Source organism: Eschrichtius robustus, chromosome 19 (genome assembly GCF_028021215.1).
Source record: "Eschrichtius robustus isolate mEscRob2 chromosome 19, mEscRob2.pri, whole genome shotgun sequence".
In the NCBI taxonomy this organism is placed as follows: Eukaryota; Metazoa; Chordata; class Mammalia; order Artiodactyla; family Eschrichtiidae; genus Eschrichtius; species Eschrichtius robustus.
Genome location: NC_090842.1, coordinates 5,323,823 through 5,341,097, shown reverse-complemented (window position 1 = coordinate 5,341,097; position 17,275 = coordinate 5,323,823). Strand labels below are relative to the sequence as shown.

The window sequence follows — 17,275 nt, the reverse complement described above, 5'->3', positions numbered from 1 at the left end:
CAGCTACCGAGGGAGTGGGGACGCCATGTGCCAGGCAGAAACGGCTGAGCTGAGGCCCAAACCTCACAGACTCTCTTCTGTTCCCTTAGCTGCCAGGAACTGCAGTCCACCAGCGAGTGCTCCAGCAGAGGGGGTCCTAGACAGGGCAGGGAGGCCGGGGCCCTGAGCCCAGCATGGGGCAGGCCTGTGCCCGGGGCCCAGAAAGCACCCCCAGGCCAGGGCAGCCCTCACTGCGGGACACCCCGCCCCCGCCCCGCCCCGCGTTCCCAGCCAGACTACCATTCCCTCCCTGGGCAGGTGATCTGCCCCCAGGACAAGCACCTCTGCGCCCTGCGTAGGGCCTGGCCCCTGGCACAGAGTTGGCACCAGCAGGAGGAGCGCCAGCCTGCAGGCCCTGAGGGGAGAGGGGGCCCGCTGCAGCCTCCTCCCCCTGACGCGTCTCCCCTCCTCCCCTCCTCCCCTCCAGCTGCCTGGTGCACCCGGGGCCGCGACTGACCCCCTGCCCGAGGCCCCGCGGCTGAGCCCGCTGCCCTGCTCCCGCTGATGAAGGACGTCCACTCTTTTCTAAAAACTGTGGTATACGAGCGAGCTGTCTCTTCAATATACTTCCAAATAAGGAGGTCTCTTCCTGCTGTTTGAAGTGAAGGAGAACCCCTGCCCCCCGCTTGTTGACAGAGCAGCATCTGAGCTGCTGGGCCCTGCGGAAGCCAGAGGGCGGCGGTGACGGGCAGCGGCCCCTGCCCCCAGCGAGTGGCCACACCTGACCAGTCCCCACGTCCTCGGCCGGGCTCGCCCCTCACCGCCTCTCCCTTCTCTCGCCTCCACCTGGTAGGAGCCGGGACCCTGTAGTGCCCCCCAGGCCCGGGCCGAGCCCGCAGGCGGCAGTAGACCCCATGTAGCCAGTGCCCTGCTAGGCAAACAGCCGCCCGGGACAGGCACCAAATAAACTAGCGTTGGGGACGGCTGCGTGTGTGTTTTCTAGTTGATGACAGCTGGCGAGCGAAGCTGTCAGGATGCTCGGGGCCCCTGAAGCCTGAGCCCAGTCGCCTCAGCTTTCTTATCTGTCAAATGGAAGTGACGACCGAGGTATGTATGTATCTTGACTGACAAGTTCATGCCTGTTGCACAGTTCGGGGGTCCCCAAGACCACCCTCGGCTCGGTAATTCACTAGAAGGACTCTCAGAACTCAGCCGAGCCGTTCTACTCGTGGTTACGGATTCTGGCAGCAAAAGCATACAGACTGAACTCAGCATGGCGGAGGGTCCCGCAGAGACCAAGCTCAGGGGTGTCCCTTCCCAGTGACCCGTGCAGACAGCACCTGGTTCTCCCAGAGCTGCCAACCAGGGAAGCTCACCTTCAGAGTTTGCACTGGGGGTCGGCTCTGGCTGACCTTAGCCTCCAGCCCCTGCGGAGGGCAAGCTGCTCCCAAGTAGCCCCAGGTAAACAAAGATACACGTGTCAGGACGTTCCAAGGTCCTAGAGGTCATCACCTCGTAAGAGCTGAGGGCAAAAGCCAGACCTCCCTGGACACACTCAATCCTTGACTGCACACCCATAAAGGTGCTGTTCCAACGAGACAGAAGACCCTAGACGTAAAGGTTATTATTATTTCAAGTCCGATGCTGGAACCTCTGTAACTCCCTATTTCCCTGGCCGTGGCGCAGGAGAGACGTAATACACAAAAGTCTCAAGGGACAAGGAGAGAGACATGCCTCCCTTTCCTAAAGCAGGACGGAAAGGAGGGCAGGTAGGTAGGGATGCAGCTGCCAGGGGCCGCTGAGGGCTGGGGAAGGAGGAGAGAGAGAAAGGGCCTGGAACTGGGCCGTGGTGCCCAGTGAAACCACGGGGGCTTGTTGGAAGCGTAAAATGCACGTTCACATCCCAGCCGAACATCTGAGCGTCCTTGCACTCAGCCTCTCACAGCCTCTGCTTTCTCATCTGTGAAGTGGGGAGAAGACCCCTCCTTTGAAGATTAGGAACTGCCTGGCTCACGAGAAGGCCACCGCAGGAGGTCCTGCTGGCAGCGCCACCTCACCCCACCCTGACGCTGCTACCGTTCCAAGCAGCTCAGCTGTTTTAAAAATAATATTCTCAGGGGGTGGAGGCTCTTGGAGGCGCAACTGAGGAAGCCCGCCCTCTGGGCCCGTCACCCTCTGCCCCAGCTCTCCCCTCCCGTAGGCTCGGAGCTGACTGCACCCACGAGCACTTAGCGCCTCCTCAGATTCTGAGTGGGTGGAACAGGCTCTGAAGAGAACAACCATCAACCCTAAAGGGGATCAGAGCCTCCACTTACTTTACACTCCAGTGCCAGGCACTTGGCAGGCGCCGTCGCTGCTTCCTGTGTCATCCTGGGATCCGCAGGTAGGGAAACCGAGACACAGAAAGGCAAGCAGCTCACCAGAGGTCACACAGCCAAGTAAGTGGCACTGCTTCATCCAAACCCAGAACAGCTGTCAGAGCAGCTGTCTGCCCCCAATCCTGTGCTCTAACCACCTCGCACACAGCGGAGACAGGTGCAGAGGAATGGCTCCAGGTTAATGCGGTCAGATCTGAGTCAGGTTCCCCCAACAGTTAAAGATGGAATTACCACGTGACCGAGAAATTCCCCTCCTGGGTGTATACTAGGCCCAAAAGAATTGAGGCATTTAAGCAAGCAAGCACTTGTGCCCATATGGTCACAGCAGCTTATTCACACGAGCCAGAAGGTAAGAAACATCACAAATGCCCATCGGTGGACGAATGGACAAACCCAGGTCTATCCATGCAGTGGACCATGATTCAGCCATAAAAAAGGAATGAAGTCCTGACCCAGGCCACAACCTGGGCGACCCTTACAAACCCTATGCTGAGCGAAAGAAGCCGGTCACAGAAGGCCACATTTGTACGGTCGCATTCATACGACACGTCTGGAAGAGTTAAATCTATAGCAATGGAAAGTAGAGTAGAGGTTGCTGGGGGACTTACTGCTAAGGAAGGCGTGTGGGAAGCGATGGAGGAGGTGGGTGTATGACACCGTGGAGGTACCCAAAGCCCCTGCAGCGTACACTTCAAAACGGTTAATTTTATGTTACATGAATCTCATTTTTAAAAAAATCACAACTCACCTGCTCAAACATGTTCAGCATCTGTGTTCCTTGCCGTGTCCCGTTCAAAACGCAAGCCTTCCACGGGAGGCATGTGGCCACCATCCTGTGTGCGACACAGGTAACCCCTCAGGTGCTGGGCTGCTGTCCCTGTGCGTCACCTGGGGGCACCTAGAGCCACTGGAAGGGCACTTCCCCAGGACACTCGGACCCCCTGTAGCCCATGCTGCTCAGAGCAGGAGAACGAGTCACCTCGACTGCAGAACGTTACTGGGCCACATTCACAGCTGTCACTTGAGACAGGAGGGTCTCTGCACTCAAGCACACGTGTCACCACTGACCGGGATCCTGTGACAGGCCAGGCTCTGGGGGTCTGTCTCAGCTCATCCCCATGGCTATGCTGGGAGGGAGGGGCTGCCCTCAGTTTCGTCTTAGAGGAGCACAAAGAGGATGGGAACCAAGGGCCGGAGGAAGAAGGAAAGGAGGAGATGGTGACCCAGGTCCGAGGAAGGACGCCGAGGCTCACGGAGGTTTTCCTGGGTCAGCAGCCTGAGGACAAGGGCTGTTAAGAGCAGGGACGGGGCCTGGCCAAGGTGACAGAGCCGGTACATGGCGGGCGGAGTCAGCTCAGATGTTCCAGACCCAGAGCCTATGCTCAGAGCCCTGCGCTACCGCCCTGATCTCAAGCACGCCACTTGAGCCCCTCTGTCCTCCAGCTGCTATCCCAAACCGGGGGGAGGCGCTCGGTGCTGGAGCAGGTCAGTCCAGGAGATGATCGTACCTGCCTCACGAGCTCAGACATCAGAGGGCAGCATCCCAGCCTGCATTTCTTTGCATCACATCCTTGCGTGATCATAGTCCTATGAGAATCCCCTCTACCTGTCAGACAGATGGAAACGATCGTACCCAGGAGTGATACCTGTCACCCCTGCAAGAGCCCCACCCTCATCTCTTCTTAGCATTAGTGCCAGGCCACCACCTCCCTGATGTGCTTTCCTGCTTTGGCATAAGCCCTACGGTCCTCATATTTCCCTTTTTCCCTTAGCTGCCAGGAAGCTCAGTGTTCACCTCCTAATACTCTCAATCTAGCTTTTCTGGAAATAAAACTACCATTGCCTGGGTCCCCCACCAGCTGCTGTGGGTACATGGATCACCTTTAGTTCTCACACAGTAAGCCCACATTGCCTCATACACAATAAGGCTGCTCTGTTTTGCTGGTGGGGAGATTGATTCTTAGAGGAGGTTCATGAACTTTCCAAATCTTGAGAAAGCAAATGGCAGAGAGTATTCACAACCAGTAGTCCAACTCCAAAGCCACTTCATACACTGCCTCTCTTTTTGGCACGACCCCTACCGGCCATGCTTTGTTCTCACCTAGGACCCTCCGTGAAGGGTCCTATCACAGCCCAGCCTTCCTGGGCAGCAGCACAGTGCCAAGCGCACAGGGTGTGAATGATAAAGTCTCTGACCATCCAAACCCGCTGCCAGCTCGGGGGTGATAAATGCCCCAGGAAATCAATTCTCCCAGCACATGTGCCGGTTCTGAGGCCCTTGTCCAGGAGGACGCTGTGGCCACTGCAGGGTGTGGCAGGTCGTGGTGGGGCTGGTCAGAGAGCACTTGGAGAAGGGTCCTGTGTCCCCCTCACAGGGTCAGAGTCTCCGCCAACAGCCAGGGCACTGAGGGGCAAGGGCCCCATCCCCGCCCCCTGGGTCAACTAGTTCCCACCCCCCTTGGCCACTCCTAGGAGTGGAAAGAAAATGGACGATGGAATTTAACCCAAAATCAGTCCCAACCCAACTCTGCACCTCACGGGACAGGCGGCCTTGAGTTTCCCAAGCCTCAGTTGCCTCACCTGGAAAATGGGCGAGTTTGAAAACAGTACGCTAAGTCAAAGGAACCAGACACAAAAGGCCACGTATTGTATGCGTCCATTCATGTGGAATGTCCAGAATGGGCAAATCCCTAGAGACAGAAAGCGGATCCATGGTTACGGGGAACTGGAGAGAGGGAGGAAGAGGGAGTCAAGGCTAACGGGTCCTGGGTTCCTTTGGGGGTGGATAAACGTGTACGGGAATTGGATATTGGTGACGGCTGCACCCCTCTGTACATCTAATGCTCACCGAATTGTACACTTTAAAAGGGTGGACTACGTGATATGTGAATTGCATCTCAAAAAAACAAAATTAATACAGGTGGATAAACTGGAAAAAACCAAACTCTAAAACGGTTCTATCACCACCAGCCTCACACACACGTGACACGAGATAACAAACAAGGCCCGGCTGCTGCCTACCTGGAGGGAGGTGTCTAAAGGACGTCAGCCCATGCAGGCTCTGGCACTGCTGGCTTCTGGCAGGTGTCCCAGGGCAGAGGAAGAGCGGCCTGAATCCAGCAACATCCATCCAGGGGTTGCCGGTCCCTGGGCAGGGTCAGTGCCGGGGAGCACGGCGACGCGGGAGCTCCTGGCCCCGTCCTCCTCTCCTCCCCGGCCGTGGGCAGAGCCCTGCCCCCTCAGCCGCAGGCGTGGCTCCTCACCCCGGGATCGGGGAGGGAACCGTGGAGCAAACAGCGCACTTGTCCTCCGGGCTCTTCAGGTCCAGCCAGTGGAAGGGGGGGGGGGGGCTCTCCTCGGGTTCCCCCGCCACTGGAGAGAGGCCAAGCACAGGCTGTGTGGCCAGCTCTGGGCATGCATCTCCTTGGGCATTCCCCCGTGCCATGGCACTGCCATCCCCAACGGATGCCGCCCCAAATGCCCTCTGGGCTCTCACCCACCGAGCAATGCGCTTGCCTCGTGTCTTTGATCCCAGCACCCCAAAGCAGGGCTCTCTGGGCCTCAGCACCTACCTCCCAGTTATGGGTTTAACTTATTTTTCTGGGGGACACAGTTTAAGCCCTAACCTCTGGAAACTGTGACTGTGACCTTATTTGGAAATAGGATCTTTGCAGATCCCAATTAAGTAATTCAGATGAAGTCATACTGAATTAGGGTGAGCCCTATAAGAGGGAAATTTAGACAGATACGTAGGGAAGACGGCCACGTGAGGGAGGCGGCAGAAATTGGAGGCAGGCAGCCACGAGCCAAGGAGAACCAAGGATGGCCAGCAACCATCAGAAGCTGGAAGAGGCAGGAGGGACCCTCCCCCTACAGCCTGCAGAGGGAGTGTGCCAGCCCAGCACACACCTTGATCTCAGACTTCTAGCCTCCAGACTGAGAGAATGCACTGCTGTTGCCAGAAGTCCCCAGTCTGCGGTCATTTGCAGGGCAGCCCCAGGACACTAAGAAACTCCTCACCACTGCACCAGAAACCCTGGGAACCAGCAGAAGCCCAAATGAGCAGCCTGGGAAGGCAGAACGTATCAGTTTCTCCAGCATCTTTATGATGAAATAACATCGGTCTCACGGCTGGATGCAGGCAGCCGGACCAGGGCAGCCATGGAGACCCCGTCCTGCTCGGGCGCGGGCCGCCGCTCAGAGCAGCTCCATGACAGCCGCTGCCGTGCTCTGCCCGAAGATGAAGGTGCCGACGAGCACGGAGACCACCCCCCAGGCCTCCAGGAAGCACCTGCCAAGTCAACAAACTCACGTCAACACGCGCTTTTCTGGAGATTTGCACAGACGAGCCAAACACACATAGAAAACTTATGATGTGAAGCCTAGTAGAGTCACCAATTTGGAAAAAATTCAGGTTACCCTCCCTTACCCGTAGGGCTGGGTTTCTGAGACAACAGGAAACAAAGTACCCATGCAATTGAAAAAAAAAAAAAACTCTCACCCAATCTGTTGTTTCATAACCTCGTTCCTTCCCAATATTTTATCAAAGACAAAGAAATGGGGGAAGGGAGACACTAGTTTCAAACTCCCTTCTCTTCCGCTTCTTTTCTTTAGGGGGTTGAAGCCCCCCCCCCCCAAGTGAGGAAGAAGAAAGCCCTAGGTCACACAGATGAGAACAGCGGCTGGGGGGCCATGGAGGAGGGGACAGAAGTGGCTGGAATTGGTGGCCATGAGACCACGTCCACAGGCTTCATAACGTAACCAGGAGAGAAGGTGCAGACAGTGAGGCAAGAGCCACGATAATAAGATTCCCACGAAATGATAGGGGTATTTCTGGCCCGTTAACAAAGGCCACAAGGATCCGTTGTCATGGAAAGTCCATCTCCAGTTACGCAGCGTGGCAGAGCGGCAGCTCGGTGCCATAAACACCCGCCTGCCTGAAAGGGGGGAGAGAGGTGAACGTGACGGGGCTGCTGGCTCCTGGGAGCAGCTTTGATGGATCAGAAAGCCCTAAAGCGGCGCTAGGATTAAAAATACCTTGAAAGCCCATCAGTAACAACTGCTGTGAACTTGGACTGAGGCACCACACAGAAGCAGCAAGACTTGAAAGGGCGCTACAGGGAAAGAACCGTGTAGGGGGCCCCCAGGCAACCGGGGCTGGTGCTAAGCCCAAGTCAGCTTTAGAGGTGCCCAGAAAAATGCTTCTCAACCCAGAAGGGAACCCAGCCAGGCCTGCCGCTGTGGGAAGACCAAGCTTGGGCTCCATGTGGCTGGACAAAGGGGAAAGAGAGGCTGCAAGTGGGCCCCAAGTTCACGGCTGCTGTGACATAAGAGCAACTGTACTGGGCTGAATGGTGGTCCCCCAAATTCACATCCACCTGGAACCTGTGAACACGACCTCATTTGGAAATAGGGTCTTTGCGGATGTGATGAAGTTAACGATATGGAGATGAGATCACCGTGGACTGGGGGTGGGCCCTAAGCCCAATGACAGGTGTCCTCATAGGAGAGAAGCAGAGGGAGACTTGAGACACAGACATAAGGGAGAGGCTGTGTGAGGACAGAGGCAGGGATGGGACTGATGCGGCCACAAGCCAAGGACCACCTGGAGCCGCCAGAAGCAGGAAATAGCACAGAATGGAATCCCCCCAAGAGCTTGCAGAGGGAGTGTGGCCCTGCTGACACCATGATTTTGGACTTCTGGCCTCCAGAACTGGGAGAAAATACATTTCTGTTGATTTAAGCCACGAGCAGCCCTAGAAAACTACTACAGTGTCCTCTCTAGCCGTCTTGGCCTCGGTTTTCACATCTGTGAAATGGGACCAAGATCTGCACAGACTCCCGGGTCCCTGGCACCGGCTGAGCTCTGGCCCATCACTCATGCACACACTCTCTTTCTCAGTGGGGTCCAACTGGGCCCCTCAGTGGCAGAGTACATGGTCCAAGTCACACCACAGGCCGACCCAGTGGAGGGTACTCTGCTGAAAAAAGGGATGGTCCAAACTGTCTTGTCTAACCAGCAATGTGGAGCAGGGAGAGGGGTAAGCGTGGGGCCCCACGTCCAGTTGGCCAGAGTTGAGCCCCAGCTCTGCCCTTACTCGCCACCTGCCTGTGGGTTGGTTTCTGTCTCCTCATCTTTGGGATGGAAATATCCTGGCATCGCAGGCAGAGGAAGGAGTAAAGGGGCTGAGCGTGGGGCCCAGCACTGAGGCGTCATCCAACCAGGACCTGCTGTCCTGTTAATAGAACGTGTTGCCCTGGTGCATGGGGGAGCCCACGGCCTCCGGAACTCAGGGATCTGTGGGGCAACAGGACCAGCCTGTACCCACCCTGCCCGGGGTCTGAGTGCAGGATGGGAAAGCACGCATGACTCGGGCCTCCAGATGCCGGGAAGACCCCAAATCCGCATAAAGCTCCAAGCAGAGACCACAGCACTCGGAGTGGAAGGGCGGCCACGCACAGACTGAGCAGGGCGTGGTGTGCTGGCCTGGGATGGAGCCCCGGCTCAGCTGCCCCCCCCCCCCCGCTGTGTGGATAAGGCCCCCCTCCCGGCCTGGCCTGCAGTTCCCTCACACGCAGGACCCGGCGGGCGAGCAGCCTTCACACGCCCCTCCCCGCTGAGCCCCGCACACGCTAGAGTTGACACCCTCACGTGCACACACTTACTTAACTCGGGGTCCTACGGGCTCCACGCTGATGGCACAAATGAGGCACAGACCTGCGGAGGAGACACGGAGTCACACCAGCTCTTCATTATTGAACCCAGAGCAGCCCCGAGCTCGCAAGGGCTCGGCCAACACCCAGCAGTCCCCAGGGACCCGAGAGGCCGGCAGGGCCTTTGCCCAAAGCGGCCCCGCAGGCTCACCCTGCCCCTGGAGAGCGGGCACCGAATGGTGGCTCATGGCGCCACCGTGGGGTCCCCGCTCGACACCCCCTAACACCTTGGCCTCTCCAGCGACATCGACAGCACACACTCACGTCTCTGATGAGAGGTAGTGAGTCAGGGCCAGACTCGGGGCCTCACCCCTGGGACGCCTTTGACAACTGCCAGCTGCCTTTGTTATTTTTTTCTTTCTGTCATTTTTTTTTTTTTTTCTTTTTTAATCGTGCTACTGGGATTTGAAGCCAGACAGCTCTGCCTAAAGATCCTGTGGGTCTCCCCGCTGCCAAGCCTAGCCTGGCCCATCCTTTCCAGCACGGGAAACGGCTAGAGCTACAAGGCCCCACCCAGGACATGGACACCCAACCCATACTGTGTGTTTAAGACACTGCATCACTGAGTCCATCACCCTAGATGGTGGATGGCAGGGGGTGGGGGGGACGCCAAGGGAGGTGGTGAGGCGCTCGGGCCCCACCACTCATGTCTGAGAGCGCTTCCCAGGGCCAGGGGCCGCAGGATCTGGGGTTTCGGCCCCTGCAGTGCCACGCCGTCTCCGGGAGCCCCTAGCCTTGGCCGCCCTGGGTCTGGCAGACCGGGATAACCCTCAGGCCAATTTGACTGCAATTTCACATCATCACTCGCTAACATTGGGAAGGTTTCCTAGGAATCCATCCATCATGGAAACTGTGTCTGCCTCCCAGATGGGGGGGACAAGGAGGAAGGTGTTTGTGGGGCACCTTTGAACCATAGGAGTTTCATATAATTGAAAACATTAAATAAAATCCTACAGTGAGTGGCAGCAGCAGGAGAGTGGACAAGGCTGTGAGGCTGACTCAGCCCCGCTACACGCCAGCTATTCCACCCAGGAGGCCTCAGGGCCTCGGTCTTCCCATCTGTAGGCTGGGTTGATGACAGCACGCCCACCAAGTACGTCCTTCAAGGGCCATTGAGATGTCAAATGAGGGAAGGTGTGCGAAGCCCCGGCCCCCGCGCCTGGCCCGGTAGACAGGGATGGGAGCCATCCCTCCTACGTGGGCTCCCACCCCCCACACACAGGGCCCTCACCTGGGAAGATGAAGATGAAGAAGGAGCTGACGCCGCCGATGATGCCGATGATCTCGCTGAGGTCGGGCAGGAACAGGGCCATGGCGAGCGTCACGGTGACCCACAGGACGGTCAGCGACATCCGGACCCATGGCCCCGAGGGCTCGGCCAGGGCCCGGGGCCCACACGCCCAGCAGCAGCCCCTCCTCCAGAAATCCTGCATCACCGACCTGGAGGCCACGCACCATGGGCTCCCACGGTCTCCCGGGGGCTGTAGCCCTGCACTCGCCCACCACTGGGTGCCCCAGAGTGCCCCCCACCACTGCCCTGCACACCGGCAGGGCTCACTCCCCAGGAACCCCCGCCGCACGTGGGTAGCCGACAGGGCGGGGCCCAGGGGGCCAGGCTCCAGTCCTGACACCAGCTGGGCGACGCTGGCCAAACCACCTGACTCCACTGCCCCCGACTCCTCCTCTAGGAAACAGAGGTGAAGACAGTCCCCACGCCACATGGGCTGGCGTGGCACATGCTAATTTTTGACGGGTGCTGTGCTCCGCACTGAACCGTGTCCCACGAGCTGGCCTCACCTCCCCAGGAAGAGCACGATGGGGTAGACAGTCACGATGGACACAGCGAAGAGGACCCGGGCAACGATGATGACCCCATCGTTGCCTGGGTAGGACATCAGGATGTCAGCAGAAACGTCTGTCCCGAAGGTCAGGAAGCCGTACACACCTGTGAAGGGTAAAGGGGGGAACACAGGAGAGCTGATTAGAAAAATGCTGTCCCCCCACCTCAACTCTGACACACAGACAGCACCCGGATCTACCGCTGCTAAGCTTTCCCCTAGGAGCTGACAAAGTTCTAGAGTCTCCCAAGGCTTTCCTGTCCTCAGCCTACAGGATCCTGGTCCTTCTGGCTCAAACTCCTGCTGGGCAAAGCTGTCCCTTGTCCTTCTTCCAAACAGCTCCCGGCACCCGTACAAGGCACCCACTCGTGGGTGTGGACTGGCTGGAAGCACTCTGAACGATGCTTTCCGTGCCCTGTCCACCCCACCCTCACAGCACCTAGACAAAGAAACTGTCCGTGCGCCCATTTTCCTGATGGGGAAAATCAAGGCCCAAGGTGTCAACAACTGTCTGGAATAACACAGCTCGTTACAGCAGAGGTCAGGTCCCTACCCCACAACCCAGCACTGCCTCTCGGCCTCCGCGTCACCTGCCCGGTCCTGAGACATCCATCGCTGACCAAGACCTGTGGCTCGCTTTGGTTTTTCTCCAGTCCCAGGATCCTGCTGGCCCTGGACCATCTGAAGGAGACTCTCAATCACCGGGTCCAACTCAGGGGGCCACAGAATGAGAGAGACCTCCCCTGCTAGACAGAAGTCACCCAGCAAGTGTCCAAGGCCCCTGACACATCCGTGGGAGCCCCAGAGCTCCCTGAACCAGAGACTCTGATAGGCTGACGAAAGAAAGGGCTGCTGGGCTGGAGGAAAGCGGCCAGAAGTCAGCCTGAGCCCGGGCCCTGGGCTGTGCACCGGACGTGCCGTGGGACCTCGGGTGTGGCACAGCCCCTCTCTGAGCCACACTGCTGTCACCTTTGAAGACCCTCCTGTGCCAGTTTGTGGATGCTGAAACCACTGCATCCAAGAGCGTGTTCTGTAAACGACTGCCTGGACATAATGCTCCGACAGCCATCACCGACGCCATCCCACCAGACAGGCAGGTAGGGGCGTGGGGGGTGAAGAGCAGGGGCTTGGGAGACAGACGGGCCAGGGTTTGCATCTCAGCTTTGCCTCATCTATAGCTGGGAGACCCTGGACGAGCCATGGCAACCCTCTGGGCCTCAGTGGCCGCCGCTATGAACTGTGGACTCTCCTGGGGGTGTTAGGGACAAAAGAAGCACAGGCAGTCAAACCACTTAGCACTGCACCCAGGACGCGGTAGGGTCTCTATACACACTTGTGATTATTCCGGTCTCTCCTACTGCTCCGCACCCAGGTCCTGGGCACCCCGCGCGGGCCTTACCTGTCAGCGAGTAGACAAGGCAGCAGGCCAGCAAGGACAGCACGGAGACCAGGGCCCAGTGCCCGAGGCTCTGGTGGCGCATGCTGCAGTAGATGGACACGGCAGCTTCGTGACACTGCAAGGCAGCAGCGGGGTCAACGGGAGTCGGGCCAGCGGGGCGCTAGAATCACCTGGCACCATCTAAAAAGTCTCAGTGTCTTGGGACTTCCCTGGCGGTCCACTGGTAAAGAATCCCCCTTCCAATGCAGGGGACGTGGGTTCAACCCCTGGTCAGGGAACTGAGATCCCACATGCTGCAGGGCAACTAAGCCCGTGCACCACAGCAAAGATCCCGAGTGTCGCAACTAAGACCTGACACAGCCAAAAATAAATAAATAAGATAGATATTTTTAAAAATACAAAAAAAAAAAAAAAGTCTCAGTGTCCCAAAACGGGGGTAACAACCCAAATGCCCACCAAGAGCAGAAGGTAGAAGTAAGTCGTCAGATATTCACATGTAGAATATTACACGGCACTGAAAAGGGGTGAACGTAACTGCACACCTCAACACAGAGAGCCCCGCAGCTGTAACGTGGAGCAAAAGACGCCAGAGAAGAAGAATGTTTCCATGTACGTGAAGTTCAAGTTACAAGCCAAACAAGCCAGGACGGGGGTCTCGACCGCAGCACTGCTGATGCTTGGGGACCGTCCTGTGCATGGTGGGATGTGGACCACATCCCCTGGCCTCGACCCACTAGATGCCAGAAGCATCCCCCCCCCCCGAGTTGTGACAATCAAAAATGTCTGCAGACATTGCCAAATGTCCCTTAGGGGGCAAAATCACCCTCAGTTGAGAGTTACCATTTGTGGTGACAGAGGGCAGAACAGTGGGGTGGCTTGGTGCTACTGAGGGAGCACTCCAGGGGTGCTGACGATGTTCTATATCCCCATCGGGGTGACGGTTTCATGGGAGGACACATACAGTGTGTAGGAAGTATATAAATCATAAGTATCACATGGTCAAATTTTTTAAAATGTAAAACAGATGTAGCCGATGCCAAGAGCCCACCTGTGATGTGGACTTTATCTGGGGCAGGTCCTGGGCAGCGGTGTTTTATCAGCAGCCCAGGAGACCCTGATGAGCGGCCAGGGGTGAGAGGCGCTGCTGCATCTGGATGTGCCCTATGGGCTCTGGGATCCTCCCAGGCTCCCGGGGCAGGGTTCCCACCACCACGTCCATTTACTCACTTCTGATCAAAGCCGACACGATGACCGTCCATGCCCGCCCACTCCCCAGGCTCGAGAGCCCCGCTCCCCCCGCCCACCGAGCTCAGCCCACCACTGTCCCTCTTCGCCGCCTCAGGGCCTTTGCCCGCGCTGTGTGCTCTGCCTGCGATGTCTCCTGGTCCAGCCGGCTTCCACTCATCCTTTAGGAAAGCCCTCCTCCCCAGCTGGCCGAGTTCTGCTCTCACGCCCCCGATGTGAGCACATCTGGGTTTGCTGGTTCAGCGTCTGTCAGGTATGTGGTGTCAAGACACACCTGCCTCCCTCATTCCCAGCACAGAGCCTGGCCCACGGGTGAAGGGCACTCCGGCGGTTGCTCAGTCATCCATCCCTTTGCCCCACCTGCAGCCACGAGGCCTCCCTGCACCCAACCCCAGCGCTCCACACTCAGGTCCTTGTATCAGTCCCCCCTGTTGCGAGTGTGGGGTACCCATCAACCAGCCTCACACAGTCCCCACCCTCATGGAGTGCCCACTGTGAGGGGCTGGGGCACACCAGCCTCAGGCCTCCCGATTCCAGCCACAGAGGCGGCGTCCAGCCTGGGGCAAGCTCTCACACACCTTCCACGACAGGCAAGCCTCAGGGACCTCCCTGACCCCACGTGAGCCTGCTGGCTTGCAGGCTGGCTCAGCCAGGCAGTGGGGGGCTTAAACTGCCCCCCTACACACACACACACACACACACACACACACACACACACGCCCTCAACCAACAAGCAGCGGAACTCAGGATCAATGTTCCCGCCTCCTGTACTCCGGAACCCAGACCTGGGGGAAAAGATGTTTGGTGGTTGCAGGATGGAGCCCTGCCCTTCTTCCTGTTTCTCCCAAGACTCCTGGGTTGTGTTTCTCTTGGTCTTATGCAGGGAAATAAAGCTTCTGAGGGCAGGGCTGCCCTGCTGGGACAGCAGCTAGGACGGTGACTGGCCAATAGCAAGCTCACTGTTCACTAAGTGATGGGATGCAGGGCAGAGGAGCATGTGGTGGGTAAGAAGTGGAAACAGTCCAAATGTCCACCAGCTGAAGAACGGAAAAACAAGCTGTGGACTCCCCAGACAGTGGAATAGCATTCAGCCATGAAAAGGGACGCAGTCCTGACACGTGTTCCACACGGATGATCCTCAAAAACACCACGGTGAGTGGGACTTTCTTGGTGGCGCATTGGTTAAGAATCTGCCTGCCAATGCAGGGGACATGGGTTCGAGCCCTGGTCCGGGAAGATCCCACATGCCCCGAAGCAACTAAGCCCGTGCGCAACTACTGAGCCTGCACGCCACAACTACTGAAGCCTGCGCGCCTAGAGCCCGTGTTCTGCAACAAGAAAAGCTACCGCAACGAGAAGCCCATGCATCACAACGAAGAGCAGCCCCCGCCCGCCGCAACTAGAGAAAGCCTGCGAGCAGCAACAAAGACCCAATGCAGCCAAAAATATAAATTTAAAACAAAACAAAACACCACGTCGAGTGAAAGAAGCCAGCCACAAAGAACCATATACTGTATGACTCCACTTACATGAAGTGCCCACAACAGGTACATCCAGAGAGACAGAAAAATTTGTGGTTGCCAGGGGCTAGGAGGGGAACAAGAGGGGAATGGGGAGTGACTGGTAATAAGTACAAGTTTCTTTTGAAGGTGATGAAAATGTTGTAAAATTGATGGTGGTGATGGTTGCACAACTGTGAACATACTAAAAACCACTGAACTGTACACTTTAGAGGGGTGAGTTGTATACCATGTAAGTTGTATCTCAAAGCCGTTTAAAAATAACAAGGGGAAAGAAGACACACTGAGGGCCAACAGGCACATGAAAAGATGCTCAACATCGCTAATTATCAGAGAAATGCAAATCCAGACAACAATGAGGTACCACCTCACAACAGTCAGAATAGCCATCATCAGAAAGTCTACAAATGATAAATGCTGGAGACGGTGTGGAGAAAAGGGAACCCTCCTACACTGCTGGTGGGAATGTAAATTGGTACAGCCACTATGGAGAACGCTATGGAGGTTCCTTTAAAAACTAAGAACAGAGTTACCATATGATCCTACAATCCCACTCCTGGGCATATATCCGGAGAAAACCATAATTCGAAAAGATACACGCACCCCAATGTTCATTACAGCACTATTTACAATAGCCAAGACATGGAAGCAACCTAAGTGTCCATCGACAGATGAACGGATAAAGAAGATGTAGTACATATATACAATGGAATATTACTCAGCCATAAAAAGAATGAAATAATGCCATTTGCAGCAACATGGATGGACCTAGAGATTATCATACTAAATGAAGTAAGCCAGACAAAGAAAGACAAATATCATGACACCATTTATATGTGGAATCTAAAAAAAAAAAAAAAAAAAAAAAGATACAAATGAACTTATTTCCAAAACAGAAAAAGACTCACAAACATAGAAAACGAACTTATGGTCACCAAAGGGGAAAGGGGGATGGGGGGAGGGATAAATTAGGAGGTTGGAATTAACATGTACACACTACTATGGATAAAACAGATAACCAACAAGGACCTCCTGTATAACACAGGGAACTATACTCAATATTTTGTAATAACCTCTAAAGGAAAAAAAATCTGAAAACGAATATGTATATATATTCAGCTACATATAACTGAATTGCTGCGCTGTACACCTGAAACTAACACGATGTTGTAAATCAGTCATACTTCAATTAAAAAAACACAAACCAGGGAGAAGTACTGCGTGTGGCCATGGTGTCTGGGAGCAGAGCCTGCACCCACAACCCGTGCTCCCCCAGGCCTCTCCTTCCCACTCTGCGCAGGCTGGACGGGGTGCCCCGCTGCTAAGTGTGTGGGGAGGGCTGTGTTTGAACCGGGGCTCCCGATGACGCCAGGTGACCGCCCGCCCCCTCCCCGCACAGCAGCCCCTCCAGGCTTGCGCCACTCCTCACCCTGCTCCCTTCCACCTTCACCTGCGTCTAGTCTCCCCACCCCCAGATCCCTGACTCCCCAAGCTGGATCCTGGCAGCCCCACCCCCGCCCTGCAATCCGCATCCTTTCCCAACTCCCCCATCTCCGCATCCCGTGTCCCTGGAAACTGCAGCCCAGGCCTCGGTTGCTAGGAGAATCGGATGAGGGAGCCGAGGCAAAGGTGAGGGGGGCACCTCCTTACAAGCATCTGGAAAGCACCCCGCACCCCCGCCCGGCGCGAGCCTGCTACACCATATGGTGCTCGGGCACCCGAGAGAGGACTGACTCAACGACATCCAAAAGGTTGACAGCAAAATCATCGCTTTCCATCTTTCAAAATATTGGGTGTGCAGGAAGAAACGCGAGAAACTCTGTAAGCGGCTTGCTAAGCCCCAGAAACGATACAGCGACCCATTTATAAAAAAAGAGAAATGGACATGTTTCAGGACTTTTCTTTTCCCCAAAAAGTGGTTCTCAAAGAAAATATAAGATGACGAACGCAAAGAGAAGCTGGTTCACGAGTACAGGAAGAAGACACTCGGTCTACGAAGCTGAGACACTGCCAACCCTGGGCCACTTTCCCTCGCGAACCGCATGCGAAGCTGAGTGAGGCACTTTCCCTCGCGAACCGCATTTCACTTGGGGCGGTTTCCTTGTTGTCGTGGTGGGCAGGGGGTTGTTTTTAGGAGAGAGGCAAATCTTTCCCAAAATAAACAATGGAGGAAGGGAGTCAGCTGCCACCTGCTAGGAGACT

General features: G+C 56.3%; 2 protein-coding genes across 2 annotated transcripts in view; one reads left to right on the top strand and one right to left on the bottom strand.

Moving 5' to 3' along the window:
* The window catches only part of LOC137752645 (oxidative stress-induced growth inhibitor 1-like), a 50,954-nt gene extending 49,994 nt beyond the window's left edge, over positions 1–960 (top strand). Inside the window, 1 exon segment of the mRNA XM_068527368.1 lies at positions 467–960. Coding sequence (XP_068383469.1) covers positions 467–495 — 29 coding nt within the window. The 3' untranslated portion in view covers positions 496–960.
* A 5,594-nt stretch (positions 961–6,554) lies between these two features.
* SLC38A8 (solute carrier family 38 member 8) overlaps positions 6,555–17,275 on the bottom strand; it is a 35,106-nt gene continuing 24,385 nt past the window's right edge. Inside the window, exons 6-10 of the mRNA XM_068529244.1 lie at positions 12,309–12,423; positions 10,869–11,016; positions 10,303–10,511; positions 9,024–9,075; positions 6,555–6,648 (exon numbers count right to left, since the gene is read on the bottom strand). Of these exons, the coding sequence (XP_068385345.1) occupies positions 6,555–6,648; positions 9,024–9,075; positions 10,303–10,511; positions 10,869–11,016; positions 12,309–12,423 (618 nt within the window). The remainder of the gene's footprint in view (positions 6,649–9,023; positions 9,076–10,302; positions 10,512–10,868; positions 11,017–12,308; positions 12,424–17,275) is intronic.